The 18309-nt window shown below is 35.9% G+C and overlaps 1 protein-coding gene across 1 annotated transcript in view; it reads right to left on the reverse strand.

Annotated features, from left to right (window-relative positions):
• Positions 1-1294: 1294 nt before the first annotated feature.
• LOC121407395 (alanine--glyoxylate aminotransferase 2, mitochondrial-like) overlaps positions 1295-18309 on the reverse strand; it is a 29834-nt gene continuing 12819 nt past the window's right edge. Inside the window, exons 4-13 of the mRNA XM_041598450.1 lie at positions 11043-11166; positions 9699-9793; positions 8550-8709; positions 8137-8262; positions 7632-7797; positions 6621-6680; positions 5608-5696; positions 4909-5058; positions 3265-3363; positions 1295-2170 (exon numbers count right to left, since the gene is read on the reverse strand). Of these exons, the coding sequence (XP_041454384.1) occupies positions 2060-2170; positions 3265-3363; positions 4909-5058; positions 5608-5696; positions 6621-6680; positions 7632-7797; positions 8137-8262; positions 8550-8709; positions 9699-9793; positions 11043-11166 (1180 nt within the window). The 3' untranslated portion in view covers positions 1295-2059. The remainder of the gene's footprint in view (positions 2171-3264; positions 3364-4908; positions 5059-5607; positions 5697-6620; positions 6681-7631; positions 7798-8136; positions 8263-8549; positions 8710-9698; positions 9794-11042; positions 11167-18309) is intronic.

Here is an 18309-nt window from a genome sequence, read left to right on the forward strand (position 1 = left end):
TTACATGATTCCTGACAAAACATGTTCATAACAAAGCACATGATTTATGCTGTATAGGCATGCAACTGTGCAAGACCTGAATACAAGACCCGATAATACATTCTTCATTAAATTATGCAGGAGCACATTCCACGAGGTCCAAAGTAACACTGACAAAAAATTACTACTCTCTATGTGCAATAAAAAAAATGGAACAAAATAGCTCATTCTCTGTGAAAAATATATTTTTTTTTAAGATAAAAAATCAGAGTCAAAGCTACTTTAGCAATCATCTTTACAGAAGGACCACCTGCCTTCAAAGATAAACATTTTGCTTTCCCTTGAATATTATTTCCCCATTGAAATTCTTCTTGATCTCTAATAAAGACATGGTGTACAACTACTGTATGACAGGAACCTGTCCATGAATAAACCAACCTACTCTTAACTTACTCTTCTTTGGGTGGCCTTGATGGACTGGTTTCACTGTGAGAATTTTCAAAAAATGTAATTCACTGTACAAAATGAGAACAGGACAAGCCTTTTGATCATAAGTTATGTTTTCACTTTCAAATATTTTCATCAGAAATCTAAATGCCCCCCCCTCCAAAAAAAAACCAGTCAAGTTCAGGGTTAATTGTCCAATGTGAGACTCTTTGCACCAGAGAGAAATGAGAATGTCTGACCTAAGGATGAAATCAAATCCATCGCCTTGGCTGTTCAAGGAAACATCATCCTTGTGTGTCAACTTGGGTTTAAAAAAAAGTCGAAATTCAGTGTCACATATTGATGTCTTTGGAAGGATAGCCGAATTATGGCCTTGATTTTAGTATATAGGCATGATTGGGACTTGTGCCTTGGTTCCTTTGAGTCCCATCATATCAAGTTCATATACGATCAAAAACTTGAAGATGAAAATATATGTGTATAAAGTTGTGTGTAACTTACAACCATCTTTACGACCCCCACTCCAATATGAGTACGATAACCACACTAAAGTGTCCTAATCTTACATTTCAGATGCATGTATTCTTTGTCATGGAAATAATGGACCGATCATTTGCAGAGAAAATTAGTACCAAGATATTTTTAGAAAATAGCATGAAAATGATATAAAAGCTCACAAATTACTTTTCATCTTGCCAAGAACTGGAATCCTTCTTTATAATGACATACTGTATCATGGTATGCATCATTTAGGTGACCATTGGCCTTATAAACCATAATACGTCAGCGAATATGAATTTATAGTTATTTATCCCAAGCTCTGAATTATATATTTTATATATATATATATATATATATATATATATATATATATAGTATTTGATCCAATGTAGAAGAATGTCAGTGAGTACCTCAAGTACAATGGAGAAAATTGGATTAGATATTTGGGGTTCACTCGGACATACTTGCCCAAGCTCAGTGAATCTCCCAGCAATCTGCAAAAATGTAAAGGTCTCAAAAAAACTCTTGATATTCTAGTTTATATTTGACTTTATAGTGTTGGATCCAAAGGGGGGGGGGGGGTGCAAGGGATGCACCCCCTCTATATTTTGAGAATTGCCCATTGAACATGTATTAATGTATTAAAATCTAAGAAAATGGAAATCTGCACCCCCTCTATTTCCAAACTTGCTACTTGTGCGGGAAGTTGCGCCACTTCTATTGCAAAATCTTGAATTTGCCACTGCTTTATAACTTATTCACTGTTTTGGCTGATTCCAGAGAACCTCGCCTGGCGACTTATTGTTGATTTTGAGGCTGAGAGACACAGACATACCCTACAAGTATAATTACCATCTTACAGGCACCTTGTCCTAAGGCAGAGCCGTGTCTTTTCTGCAGGAATCCTTCAAGTGACTTTGACAAATTCTCACATTTCATCGTAGAAAAAATAATGGAGAATGCAAGAAAGTGGATATGAAGAGATGTAAAATGTTTTTGTAATGGGATTCCTGATGAAAGATGCAACACAGACTTTTGACAAGCTTCCTTAACTCGCCAATTCCCTGAATTCCCTGACTGGCATGTTGGGAATGTAATACTGGTTCAAAAGAGTCGATGGGAAAGGAGGCACTCATTTCTTTGCTTGACGGTCTCTGTGCCTGAGGAGTGCCTGACGTATCACTGCTACTGTGAAGTCAGCGTCATCCTTGGTGATACACATAGGGGGCTTGATACGGAATACCTGAAAAGGGTGACAGAAAGTGTGGAAATGTATCAAAAACAATGTGAGAGAGGGAAAGATGTTCAATAATGAACCCTCAATATGATTCAGGGATACACATGGGTGGAAAGGGGGGGGGGGGTCTGATATTTCAGTAACCAACAACTTGATGAATGATTGAAAACCAACCAATCCTTTTCAAACCCTATTTTGATTTAAGGAGGTTGTAGGTCAAATGTATACTTAATTTCTAAAACAATATGTAATTAATCCAGGTAACTAGCAGCTTTACAAACATGTACATGTAGCGCAATCCATCTGTCTCTGGCTTTATTATCCCAATTTTGACTGTAAATCAACCTTACAGAGACAAGACATATCTCTCCAGGATTTTTTTTTCTAAAAGAGAGTAATAACTAAGCTCAAAGACACAAAGATTCAGCCTAATTTTGCTTTGCATCCTAATGAGGTAATAACTTCTTTGCTTGTTCTTTCTTTTCTGTTGACTAGTCAAAAAGAAAAAAATAATATGCTTTCTTTAAGTTTGCAGGATTTATCCAAACTGGAAATGATGCTATGCTTATGTCATAGGATTAAAATTCATTGTTATGTCGATAAGTAACACAACTTCCTACAAGAAGTCAATTCTATACAATTCTTCTTTTGCAAATAGTGTAAAAGACTGATATCTTCTGAATCATTAACAAGGACATGATTAACAAACGCTATAGATATGAAACCATGAAGAGTGGTACACAGACTGTATATTAAAATGAATGGTAAATTGCCAATTCGTCTACTGCCAACTCGTCCACTTACCAAATGGTCTACTTTCATTTAGTCTAATGCCATTCGTCCATCAAAATTTCGTCTAACAACCATTTCGTCTAATATCCATTTTCTTTTCATTCATTTCGCCCAATTTACACTTAGACCAATTAGACCAAATGGTATATGAACTAAATGGCTATTGGACCAACTGGTAATTAGACAAAGTGGTGAGTGGCAAATTGGCAATCAGACCATGCTGACATTGGACGAACTGATGATAGAAGAAAAGTTTGCTATTTGACGAATTGGCATTAGACGAAGTGGAAATAAACTGAATGAATTACCTGTCCAAAAAATCCTCCTTTGCCTATAAGAAGTCCCATCTCCTTGGTATCTTCCCAAATGTCCATCATTTCATCAGGAGGGAGGGGTGCTCTCGTTTCCTAAAGAATAAAAGACATAAGTATTCATTATCATCACCATCATTCATACCATCAATATTATCATCATCATCACCAATCATCATCATCATACCAAAATCAACATCATCATCATCATCACCATCATAATCATCATCATCAACATCATCATTATTATCATCATCATCCCCATCATTATCACCATCATCACCATCATCATCGTCATCATCACCATTATCATCATCATCATCAACATCATCATCATACCATCATCATCATCAACACCCTCATTATCGTCATCATCAGTCATCATCATCATTATTATCATCATCATACCATCATCAACATTATCACATTCATATTAAAATCAATATCATCATTATTATCATAACTATCAAGTCCTCCAACCTAAATGCAAACATGCAGGGGTGAATAGAACTACTAAAGGTAATTTTGCCTACTATTTGGACCGCAGATATCTGTGTGCAATAATTAATAATTCAATATATAATTCAACTTAGAAGAGGTACATGTGTATATATATTTATATATATATATATATATATATGTATATATATATATAATGATCGTAGTAATTACTTCTATGATATATCATACACAATAAACATTGTAATCAGTCATAGAAATCAACCCTACAATCAGGGGCGTCGATCTATTTTTCAGATTGGGGGGGCAAAATCATCAACGTTCCAAAGGCGCTGGATCGTACAAGACACCCACACATACACACACACACATATTATATATATATATATATATATTTAGTATACTGACAGGAAAAGCATGCCTGTTTAGAACTGTTTGTAGTAACTCATGAGGAGGATACATATCTCACTACACAGATAGTACGAGGGCCGAGAGTGAGCTAAAATTTCTTTATATTCTGACCTGAAAGCTATGTTCTAAGCATTTTTGGTACCAATGAATAAGATTGGTATCTAAAATAAGAATAGATGCGAGCGCGAAGCGGGAGCTGAAATTTTTTATTTTTCGATCTGAAAAAAATGACGGTTTAATCACGTTTTTGATAAAGAACAAGATATATATCCAAGAAAAGATGATTGCAAATCGAAGCAGTTCTTTTGAGGCTTTAGAGTGAAAACGGGAGATTTGCGTTCACCTATTTAATCATGAAAAGTATGGGATTTTTTCTATGAAAATGATGCGATCGCAAAGCGCGAGCTGTAAATTTGTATATTCCAATCAGAAAAGCGGGCATTTTGAGCACGATTTTAAATAGAGAAAGAGTTGTGTATCTCATTCTCGCTCGCTGAACATTACAATCTTTTTTTTTTGCCATATCCGGAATTATTGGGGGGGGGGCAAAATGATATGTTTGCCCCCCCAATATTTTCATTGGTGGGGGGTTCGCCCCCCTGCCCCCCCAGAATTGACGCCTCTGCCTACAATCAATAACTAAGCTTCTAGTTCATAAGTTTGCTTCAACATACAGGAAGGTCACCTAAAGCAGGTTTATCACTATCAATTAATAAAGCATTTAAATATGAATAAAAAAAAAATCTGCATTACCGTTGAGGACTTTCTTACCTTGTCTGCAACCATTTCCATCCCGATCATAAGACCTTTTCCTCTGACATCACCAACAACCTCGAACTCGTCTCGGAGTTTTGCTAACTCAAGGAGGAGATGGGTACCTACATTCTCAGAGTTGGCTTGGAGTCCTTCATTGTCGATCACCTAAGAAGCACAAAAAAGCTGATTAGATTTTCCATAGCAATAATAATAAATGATAATAATAACGGCTATTATGATGATGAACAATATGGATGAAAAGTTTAGCGATGTTGATGATGATGATGATGATGACAGTTCTGGTGCTCCTATAAAATGATTCTGATCATGGTAATATTTATAATAACCTCAACAATATGAACATCAACAACATTAATTACAAAAATTATCAAACACTGAATTTTGTGATAATGATACTGCTAAATTGAAATTCCCAAATTACTGTTGATAAATAATACCTAAAATAGTCTTAAGGATTACCAGTATTTAAATCAAGACTGTAAATATAATGAACATGTAAGGTAAACAATTTTTTTTTCTGGCTTCCCACAAATTTATCACAGAATTTGACTGACACCTTACTTAAACAGGACCCCTGATATACAGGCCATCCATCATCTCTCAGTATTGAGTGAATTTGAGACATATTAGCATTGTAACTGGCCCTTCATTTCAATTTAATCACTGGTACCACAAGTTTGGCAATACTCATACCTCAAGTACAGCAGAGCCGACAGCACATGACAGTGGGTTTCCTCCGTATGTGTTGAAATGGAGAGCTTCCTTCATTGTAGCAGCGATTTCTGAAAAACAAATTACAACCATCAGAACAATGGATAAAAAAAACCTAAAAGAAAGGGCTCCTACGCTTTTGTTCAGACACATCAAAGAGAAATATTAGCTTGTGTTAATACAGAAGAATTGAGGAATTACAATTAATGCAAGTTTCAGACCAAAATAATAAGAAAGTTATGAGAATTTGAATGTTGAGATCACTAATGCTTTGGAGATCCTCCTATCAGCAATGCAACCTAGATTTTTGATGTCACACTTGCCCAATGCTTCCCTTGGTGCACTAAAGAAAATGCCCAAACATCTATTTTTGTCCATTATAATAACTGATATTATAAACTCTTTGTCCATGGTGTATTTTGAGAGAACTTCATTACATGTCCTATGAAAGAGCACCTGAACTATGGATAGACTTGAAGTGAGAAATTAAATATAGTATATACAAAAGTAATAGGCGAGTTGTATAATTGTGACATTACACATCTTTGTTGCGTTGCCAGCAGTGGGTGGATGTCCATAACATTCATAACTGCATTAATAAGCCCACCATTCTTCATGTGAATTAACTAACATAAACAGGGGGCTCTTAAGTTTGAAACAGAGGTCTCCTTAGGGCTAAAGCCCCAGTGGCAGGTGTGAAGTTAGCGCCCTGTGATAAAAGAATGCATTCATTGATAGACGTATTCTCATTATGCGCTTTTAATTAAGCATAATTAATGTGTACAATCTACATAAACCATGGTTGAATACAACAGATTCACAACCACCTTTGTGAATTCAGACCAATGTATTCATGGAGGACATGGCAACAATTCTGCATTGGAGTCAATGTCTGACAGTCAGATGGAATGAGGGCACATTTCAATAGAATATAGAGTTTATTATCAAAGTCATTTTGGGGCCAAAAGGAAGAAATAATCCTATTTTTTACATACCAGATGTTGTCACAACAGCTCCAAGGGGAAATCCATTTCCAATTCCTTTTGCCATGGTCACTGCAGGTCAAACAAACAGAAACTGGATCACTTCCATGTCACCAACAGAATATACATTACGCAAGATAATCAATCATTAGCACAGCTATAGATGAACCAGTACTCAACTTGCTCCATAATTATCACAAATATATGTTATCCAACAGTAAGTGCAATATGCATGTGAGTGGGGGGGATTAAAAACTTTTTTTATGAATCATTTTATTCATAATTTCATATCATGATATAACAATAATGAATAAAATAATTCAAAAAATATGCTAACATAGAAAACGAAAAGAAGTTTTACCCCTCCCTACCACCACACACAGGCAAATTTAAGTATTTATTCATTTATATATAATTTTGTGTGGAAAGAGGGAGGGACACACCTTATAACTGTCCAATACACAAAATACCTTTAGCAATAGAATGCAATGCCGGGTAACATGCTCAGTAACCAGTGAGCCTATATAGTTCAACAGCTGTTGCAAACATCAAAATTATTCCGAACTCATCAACTTTGCATGATTAAAAATAACCAGGATTCGTTATTTTTTTTGTACCACTACAGCCAGGTAATGAAGCCCATTTCTTTCCTTCAGGCACAGAAAAAAAGAGTGATTTTCAATAGTATTTTGCAATACTAACCAGTATCTTGCATAATCCCATGGTTCTGAATGGCTAAACTTCTTCATGCTCTCAATTTTGCGATAATTAATCATAATTATTCATCAATTATTATTCTTATTTATGCACTGCGCTTTACACATTTTACTGTTTTGCATTTCAGTGTTGTTGTTTTTTTATACCATATTTCAGTAAAGCATGATGAAATATCCCCATTAGCAAAATTTGGTGGGCTGTGGTCCATGGGGGCCTCATGCCCTGCTGAGGTAAGGAAATAAAAACGTTGAAATGCAAAAAGAAAAAAGTTTTTTGTGATATCACATTGGAATAGGCTATACTTACCAATATCTGGCATAATCCCATGGCTTTCAAAGCCCCAGAAATGGCTGCCAAGACGGCCGAACCCGGTCTGAACCTCATCTGAGATGCAGACTCCACCTTTCTCCCTGGTCAGTTTGTACATCTCAGCCAAGAGTCCTTTAGGGTACTGCACTGTGCCCCCAACACCCTAGGGAAAAGGTCAAAGGTCAAACCATGTAATTATGTGAATAACATAAAAGTTGTGCTTAACAATTACCATTTATGACTGTATTTATGATTGATGAATTCAAACTGAGTTCATCAATCACCTGTATAGAAAGACAACCTGCAATCAGGAATTTTTAAGAACCAATTTTTAGTCAGACCTCACGCTCTATAAAACACCCCCTCCCCCTTGATATCATAGAATTGGAATAATAGGTAATCTCATCCACGTATTGTATATATGTAGGGAAAATTTTGAGACCAGTTTCATTTTGTGAACATAGCTTTCTGTGAGCTTCTAATGGTATGAATGTGTCTTTACCTGAATTCCTTCAGCAAAAAAGCCCGCGATCTTCTTTCCCGTAGAGTACCTCAGAACTTCTGCATACTGTTCCAGGTAGAGATCCTTTGCCTTGCATTCTACCGTGCAGTCACAATCACGGTCGGTCTAAAAGAAGAAAAAAATTGTGTAAACGGGTGAATAATTGATATTTTTCTGTTTCCATTTGTTTAAGGATATTTAGGATAATTTTTCATAAAGTAATCATCCCTTTGTACATCTGATGCACATTTTGCTCAATCTTTACTCACTTCTGTAACTACTAAAGCCATGAAAATCTCATACCTTTTGATATGAATTAGAAGAGAAATAAATTATTTCAGACAGTTTGACTTCAACTTCATTAGCCTTGGCTCAGTAGCCTTGGGCACATCACTGATTATTGATGGGCTCACCTGAACTGGTGAATCACGACAGAATTTTCCTCCCCAGAGTCCCCTATAGCAGTCAGCATTCATGGTGTTCCTCATCCCAAAGCCAGATGGTATGGGGTAAATCCAACTGCTCATGGCTGTTAGGCCCAGCAGATTTGGGCTGGCACCGTGATATGCATTCCTGGAGGGAAATGTACGAGGATAAAATACATGTGTTGAGTGTTTCTGTGAAGCACCTTATCATTAACTTTAACTGAATAAATGGTTCTGAGCCATCTAGATCCACTGATTTCAGTAGCTCATAACGGTTGTCCGTGAAAAAACCCCCACTTTTTCTGGGTAAAATGATGGAATATGCATTATACATAAGATTGGCTCATGTCTATTAAGCAACAATTTTCCACGATATAACCAACAGACAGGCTTGGGGCATTCTTACATGCATGTGCAGGGCTACAATCATAATCATTATTCCATCTTTATAGAGCAGGGGTTCTGAATTCGTGGATCGAGAGCCAATTTGTAACACATCAGGCCGTGTAAAGTAGCACAAGCAAAGAAATATGAAAAATTTAAAAACAAATCAAAATATTTTTCCTTAATAAAGTGTGTTAAATTTTGATGTACATCTTTTAAAACAAACTATATCATCATACATGTATTTGGAGTTAATCAAAATGCCACATATTCAAAAGCTTGGGGGGAGCCTTCGCCCCTTCAACCCCTACTAGGGGCCCTCATACAGGGGCCCTGGGGCCCTAAGATGCCATGGTGTGAGTATAAGTATAAGAATTTATTTATTGTCCATAAATGGAAAGTCTTCTTGTTAACAGGCCGTGCAAATACATAATAAAGACACCAAATTATATAAATTCATACACAATACATGAACAATGCAATCTACATTTGGAAGATGACAAACATTACTTACATAATAAGTCATAGCAGTAGTTTTAAACAAGAACAGGAATAAGTTTAGTGCAATTATCAGAACTATGAGATATCAAAGAAAGACATTATTGGATTGACTTTATCAAGTAAATAATAATCCTGACCCAACATGCAAAAACGTTACAAGCGCAGTAAAGATTTCTGATAACAAACGTGGCCCTCCAACCAAACTGATTCAGAACCCATGTTACAGAGGATCTGATGAAAAAAAAAACCTACCTGAAGCTGATGACATCATAAGAACCAGTGTACATACGGGCCATCTGAACAGCCATATCATTAGCATCAGTGCCACTGTTCACAAAGTATATCACCTAAACAGGTCAGCAAAAATGAGTGGGACAAAATAATATTTTAAAAATGGGTCATATTCCAAACTTCAACTTCAATCATGTTTTTAATATGTATGTACATTTTTCTTGAAATGTAGTTTTCATGCTTTGAATATATGTTTTTTTTTACAATTATACCAGAGTAGTTACAATTGATATATCAATTTAGTATATTACTGATAAAAGTAAGCGAAAAAAATTGCAAATACTTCTGTGCAATCCCCGATATCTGTGTTGAAATGTTAGTGTCTATGAGAAGTATAAGTTTTTCATAAGGGACGCATAGTGCTGCGAATAAGTTCTCACTTCAGAAAAAATACATGTAGATGTAGACCTAAACTGTTACGAATCAGTCACCAATCAAGCACGAGACAAATGAAAAAGATTTTGTACAGAAAGTGAGGCATAAATCTAGAAAATTATGAATATATATGCAAAAAATAATAATTTGACTGGTACTCTGGGAGTACTAAGACTGCTCCTGTAGGGTTGAATTAATCGAAGGCCATCTAAGGACACTATCACTGGCCTTGGACATGTACATGTATACTTGAGCCCAATAGATATTTTTCTGTTTGTGATGTCGTGTAGAAATATGCAAGGCTATATGTAACAATTGCCTTGCCCCAAAAGCCTGCTGCTGTGTTTATGCTTCCACTGTGGAGACAGAATCAGCGTTTGCAAACGTCATTTAAGAACGCCAATCGCAAACATGGTTCTGGGAGTGATCTTTACTCTTGATTTTTCAGAGGCAAAATCGCAATCTGCAGCTGGCTTTGCATCGTAATTTTAGTTGAGCAGGAAAGCAAGGTTAAATTGGGCACGCCTTATCAAAAGTTTTTTTCTGTTGTTGGGTGACTTCTATTTCAACTTCGAATAATTTCCAGTCTTTTAGTAATTGCATGGAGCTACTAGACATAGCCGTAGAATTTCCACCATGGTGAGGATAAACATAAGCATAAACACAACCTTCCTACATTGTACATCCATTTCTTTCATTTTAGCACAACGCATATTACCAATGTGAGGGACCACATTTTACTCCATGCAAGAAAGACTGTCGCTCAAGAATAAACAGTAACTTGTCTTTTTGCAGTCATCTAATCAGAGGGAACTCTACAGAATCTATCACTACCAATAAATTGCCTTCATATTCAGAAACGCAATTGTGACTGATTTTTCATATTTCATTATGTGTTTTATTCATACAATAAACATGATTTTTACTCACATTAAGGTGTTCAGGAAGTTTAGCTCTTAGGTCTTTGGCATACTGATGTATAGCCGGATGCATGTAGATATTTGTGGTATGCCAGAGGTTGTGTGCTTGTTTGACCAGTGCATCGGTCACATGTCTGAAAAAACACAGGGGATACAATTTAAACACTAGACATTTAATTCGTCATGCGGACGAATTAGGTGGTCTGTCATGATTTGTCATTCAGTGTCGGCCGATGTATGAAATGAATCATTTAGATATGATTGATAATCTTGATCTTAGACATCCAAAAAATAAATTTTGACCATTGCCAAATGTGATTATTAATGTGGTGATGACAATCGTCAGACATACATATTCAAACAGATATATAGAAGATAGATCATGATTATATATATAGATGGATGGCGCGATGGATGGATCAAGTGAGGGATAGAGAGATAAATGATAGGTGGTTATATTAATAAAACATAGATAGACAGACATATAGATAGATAGATAGACAGATAGATAGGTAGGTAAAGAGACAGATAGATTGATATAGAAAGATAGACATATTCAAATAGATATATATAAGAGAAATAGATAGATAGATAGATAGATAGCCAGACAGACAAACATATAGAACGAGAGATAGACAGGCAGATAGATGGATGGATATATAGAAAGATAGATAAATATATATATCTAAACCGATAGGTATATTATATTAGACAGAGAGAGAGATAGATAGACAGATACATATACAAAGTAGGTAGATAGACATATTGACATATATATGGATAGATAGAGTGAGAGAGAGATACATATTCAAACAGGTAGATATATATTAAATAGAGAGATAGACATTTATGTCATGTAGGTAGATAGATAGACAGACAGATGGATAGATAGATAGAAATATAGATAGATTTATAACAGATAGCGGATGGACGGATATGATTAGATAGATATATTACGAAAAAAAGTAATTATAACCTGTTTTATTTTGCAATATTTAAGCTATTAATTATTAGAATTGTTATAATTGATCGTGCGCAAGATAGTAAAAAAAAAATCATGTTCACCCGCGGACTCGAACCCCTGCCCGCATGATTGAATGAGATGCAAGTCTGACGCCTAACCGATTGAGCTAGCATATTTCCTATAGACTTTACACGTAAGCAAATTTGAGAATTACAAATCCAATTTTGCAAGCGATAAACGGGCATGATCCCGGCATCAAATCAAAAAATGAAGGCACAGGTGTGAAAGCTTAGAATCTCAGCTACAACATACTAAAAGCTTAAAGAAAACTGACAAGAAACAATGGAGATATGGCTCACGAAATAGAGGAATGTCGAATCTAGTTTTGAGAAAAGGTCATGTCCCTTAGAGATTACACGCAAAATACATGTGATATGAAAAAAAGTAATTATAATCTGTTTTATCTTGCTAAATTTAAACTTTTATACCTTTTAATTATCATAAAGGATCATGTAAGAAGTGGCAAAAAGAAAAAAAATGGGAAAAAAAAATCATCTTGTTCACCGCAGGACTCGAACCCGCGCCCTTTAGAAAGCAGTAAAAGCCACGATATTCCCCATAGAGAATACACGTAAACAATTTTGAGAATTACAAGTCCAATTTTGCAAGTGAAATACGGGCATGATCCCGGCATCTGATCAAAAAATAAAGGGCACATTTGCGAAAGCTTAGATTCTCAGCTACAACATACTAAAAGCTTAAAGAAAACTGACAAGAAAAAATGGAGATATGGCTCACGAAATAGAGGAATGTCGAATCTGGTTTTGAGAAAAGGTCATGTCCCTTAGAGATTACACGCAAAATACATGTGATATGAAAAAAAGTAATTATAATCTGTTTTATCTTGCTAAATTTAAACTTTTATACCTTTTAATTATCATAAAGGATCATGTAAGAAGTGGCAAAAAGAAAAAAAAAGTGAAAAAAAAAATCATCTTGTTCACCCCAGGACTCGAACCCGCGCCCTTTAGAAAGCAGTCAAAGCCACGATATTCCCCATAGAGAATACACGTAAGCAATTTTGAGAATTACAAGTCCAATTTTGCAAGTGAAATACGGGCATGATCCCGGCATCTGATCAAAAAATAAAGGGCACATTTGCGAAAGCTTAGATTCTCAGCTACAACATACTAAAAGCTTAAAGAAAACTGACAAGAAAAAATGGAGATATGGCTCACGAAATAGAGGAATGTCGAATCTGGTTTTGAGAAAAAGTCATGTCCCATAGAGATTACACGCAAAATGAGGAAAAATGACATGCCTCTTTTCATCGCTGTTTTACGCAATGATGCGTTTCTCAAAACGAATATTCATGTTTACTGAGGAGAAAGATTACATTCTAAACTACAACATATCGAAATCTGGGCGAAAAACAATCTATATTCGAGAAGTTACAACCAAATTTGCATAAATTTGATGACGTCATTTTTGAAAAAATGAAATTTTTAGTTTAGGCGCCATTTTGATGACGTCACGATATAATTTAGGGACATTGATGACATGAAATCAAATCTACAACTCATACTCTATCGATATATGAAAAAAGAATTGGGGGTCAATGGACTATTTAAAGAGCTACAGTGAATTTTCAATAGGCATGTTTTTGCCCATATATGGCCTATAGTGAGAGCTCGCGCGCACACGTGCTGCAGACTTTAACGGGTGTTAATTTCGTCATTAATGGTCGTAGAAGGTTGATCAAGGTATCGAATTGTTCAGAATTTTATTATCAATGCAATGATGTAAAAAAAACGGTGTTTCTGAGTTGCGTTAAGGTGTTACGCGCGGAAACGCGCACGCATGCGTGCGCGCGCGCAAATTTTTGAAATGCTTAGAATGACCTAAAACGTACTTTTGTTTGGTCAAAAAGTGATTTTGAGCATTTTTTAATTTTGACGCGCGCGTACGCGCGCGTCGTGACCTCCAGGTGACCTTTGATGACATGACCTGATGACCTTTGACCTGAAGTTGATGTGATGTTAATTTAATTGATTTTTGATAATTGATAATGGAGATGTGATTGATTTTGTGATTTTACAAAATGGCGCCTAGATGACGTCATCATGACGTGATGACCTTGAAAAGCTTATTTTGACGTGTCCATGACAGATCCTATAGATGACATGAAATTCACTGAAATTGATCAAGTCTATTTTGAGATAACTTGGCGACAAGAAAAATCCTTAAAAATAAATAAATAAAAATAATAATAAGAAAATTCTGACGAAATTAAAAGGTGATCTGTCATAAATGACAGACCACCTAATAAAGGACATCTTTGAGTACAAACATCGGGGGGGCACTTCCATTGACGAGTGGATACCATGCGCGACCATGGGGTCTCAAATAGCACCCTAAACACATATTTTCCATATTCTGAAAATGCACCCCTAAACAAGTATTGGCGTGTGAAACCCTACCCTTATTACATTAAGTATTGGAAACAAAACGATACTCTTGGCAAGTATTCCCTGAATTGAACCCCTAAACAAGTGCAGTGATATTTAAATTGTTATGTCACGGACGTCGGTCGTCGGTTTTACCTTTAACTACATCATTGGGTTTAGTACGGCCCCACCTCCCACACCTTGCGTAAATCGTACTCTAAACACATAGTGTTGACTGTTGGGTTAAAAAGTACATCCTTTGTAAAAACATTTTGGTCCTAATTTTCTATACAATTTTCTGTACCCTCGCAAGTTTGACCCTAAACACATAGCTCTTCTAGCGAAAATAGATACCCTTTTTTCATTATTTTTAGTTTTGACACCCTTATTACATTATACATATGCAACGTGCCCTACATGTATCTCGAAAAAGACACCCTTTTTACGTGTTCTTTTGGTCCCGCATGGTATCCACTCGTCAATGTAAGTACCCCCCGGACAAGCATGTAACATGGATACTGAAAGAAATTCTGCTGTGCAGAAAAAAACACATACATATACATAAATATATTTGAAATAATTCTGTCTACAAATAAACAAGGGTGGCAGAGGTATTTTGGTTGGTTGGGATTCATACCATTACATGTATACATGTATTCATTCCAACTAATACATGCTTTTTTCTCTCTCTCTCTCTCTCCTCATTTCATAATGAAACACATATGGCGTAGGGGAGGAGCACTCTACAATCCAACACCCCCCCTGTTAAAGACAAGCTTTAATTTGCTAACTCCCCTATGAGATAACACCCCACATATTTGTAACGGTGGCTCATAACAGAAAGTATTAATGACATTATTTTTCTCCATTAAAACAGAGTACTGCGCTTTCTACTTGCAGTGATTAACCATACTCATTCATATCAAATGCTTATGATGAAGATTAAATCTGTTGAACCACAAAAGGAAACTATTTGAAAGGAACTACATGTATGAAAGGATTGGATTGGGTATTTAAAACTCATGAGCAGGTTATGTTGAATGGCAAACAAATCAGTTCAAGCACATAATTTTTTCTCCTATTGTACCAGCCATAATACATGTAGGTCTTGTGCACAAGGCGTGAGACCGACTCACGTGTACCAAACGCTTTTGTACTCATCCCCACCCCCCCTGTTAAGGATTCAAACTTTGTTATGCTCCTATGCTATCCCCTATTGTTATGCTCAATTAAGTCCTGGACTGAATAAACCATTGTTAGGCTCCAGTGCACTCTCCCTGGCTTAACAGGTGTAACATTTTTGTATTGGGTGTGTTGCCTTACCAAGCATTAAGGCTTCACTATCTGCTCAGAAAGTCAAACAGGGAGGACCTATGGGTCATTGGTTCAGAAATGCTATTAGAAAATTGAAGTTTTAGACTTGGATTTAGGGCAGATAGCGCTGCATTTTCAATTTTAAGCATCAAGAACATGACTGCTGAGAATTGAGGCCTTCCTGATGATTTCCTGCCTTTAGTCACAGACGTCAAACTGTAAGTGAAAATGATTTTTGATTACTGTTCATTTTATATTATGATTGTGTCATTGAGAAAGGCAAGGTCATTAAAAGGGACCTTTGAATTCTATATAAAATAGAAGAGTATTCGTTTATACTAAAACTATCTCCAATTTAATTAATGTCATGTTAATTAATAATTAATGTGAAGGAGTTGAGTTATTCCAGGACACAGATTTAGAAATCAGAAAGGATTTTGTACTAAAAGAAATGCTTTTTAGGAAGGAGTCATTTTTCTTGTTATATGTAAAACATTTTGAGGACTGATGTGAGATTAAAGACATATGAGTATTATGAAGATTGGAAGAAATTATTCCTTTTAATACTGGAATTAATCTAGGGAATCACCTGTATGAATATTGTGAAGATTTACAGATAATATTCCTTAGATTGTTTATAGTATACAGTCGAGAATTAATCTAGGGAAGTATATATATATATATATATATATATATCTCAATATTGTGAAGATGTGAAGATATTATTATTCCTTAGATTATTCATAGTTTGGGTAATGTTTGTTTTTAGATGGGTTCTGATTCCGGTTCGGATTCCGATTCCGGTTCCTATTCCACTCGTGGTTCCACTGGTTATTCCAATTCTGGTTCTGAGTTTGGTTCCAACCGCCATTCCAGTAGCCGTTCCGGTCCCATTTCCGGATCCACCATGATTATGACTGTCAAATCCCGCTATGGACAAGATTTGTAAAGAGAGTCAGAGGGAAGACAGATCCGTCGTCAGTTGATGTAACTATATAACGATTCGTCAGTATCGATGAACATTGAACTTGAATGATTATATCACCTTATAAAGTGGGTTACTTTGTATGTTATTCCAAAGACTTTTATTTTATGTTATTTGTACTCAGAAACAAAGCCATTGAATCATTGTTCTACAAGAACCTGAATACAGTTTTAATAAATTATTTGAACTGTATTTTTATTGTTCATGTAATTCATTTTATGTCCTCTTGAGTTACTTGGGTGTGACAATTGGTTGCGAGAATTTATTGTATGTCCTCTTGGGTTGACTTGGGTGTGACACCCCCCCTGGATCTCTTTCTCACGCCTACACCAAAGCCAGGGGCGGATCCAGTTTTCGCCAAAAGGGGGCCGAAAAATATTTTCATCAACAATTTTCTCGGTTGACCGCTATAATCCGATTTTTGGGGGGGTTTCAGGGGGTAGTCCTAGCTAAAGACTGAAGTTTTAAGTATATGTTAGTTTTTATTGCTATAAACAAGATAAGGTATCTCATGTGGACTTAATATATAATGCGAGCGCGAAGCGCGAGCTAAAATTCTTTGTTTTTATGTCCTTATAACTGAAGATTCTGAGCAGTTTTTATAATCATGAACAAAGATAACTATCCAACTAAACAATGCGAGCGCGAGTCGAAATTTTATTATAGCAACGTGAAAAGGGACTCAATTAGGACTGTTTTTAGTTATTAATGAAGAGGATACAAGTATCACCAATTAAGTAATGAGAGTGGGAAGCGCGACGAGCTAAAAAATTGTTATATTCCGACCTGAAAACTGGACAGTCTAAGCTTGTTTTTATTTAAATAAAGAACAAGCTTTGTGTCTCAAACAATTAAATGCGAGCACGAAGCACTAGCTTAATTTTTTGATATACTGACATGATAAAAGAGCATTTTCACAAATTTTGGAAAGAATTTCCGATGAGGATAGGTATCTCACAAATCAAACAATGCGAGCGCGCTGCGCGAGCTGAAAAATTTCAATATAGCAATTTGTGTAAATCAAACAAAATAATGAAATTTTGATGTGCGAGCTAAAATATTGTGTGCAAATTAATTTCAGAACTGGATATATGAAGTGTCATTTAATCTTCTGTTGAATGGGATTCATCACACAGGCAATGCGAGCGCGAAGCGCGAGCGGAAATTTTTATATAAAGTCTATTTTCCAATTTTCCTCTCATCTTTAACTTGTTTCCTTCAAGTTGGGGTCGGGCCGGCCGTAACGAGACTGTAAATTACGCATCATGGGTATAATACCTATTTCTTACTGTTCTTTCTGTTTTTCGTAGTTTCTATCAAGATGAAGAGTACAATTTTTTCTGCAGGTTGTCAAAAAATAGGGGGGCCGGCTCGGCCCCCTCCTGGATCCGCGCCTGAAAGCATACCCAAATAATTTCCGGGAGTTACATGTATAGATGTTCGTGCCAAGAAACAGTTCCATGCCATTCAATCTCACGCACTGTTGGTCTGTGAAGTCGGTGTCTTTCTAGCACAATTCTTTTACAAATAAAGTTTATGTTTGTAATGCTGGTGTGACAAATTTTTT

The sequence above is a fragment of the Lytechinus variegatus genome, chromosome 2 (assembly GCF_018143015.1).
Source record: "Lytechinus variegatus isolate NC3 chromosome 2, Lvar_3.0, whole genome shotgun sequence".
Taxonomy (NCBI): domain Eukaryota; kingdom Metazoa; phylum Echinodermata; class Echinoidea; order Temnopleuroida; family Toxopneustidae; genus Lytechinus; species Lytechinus variegatus.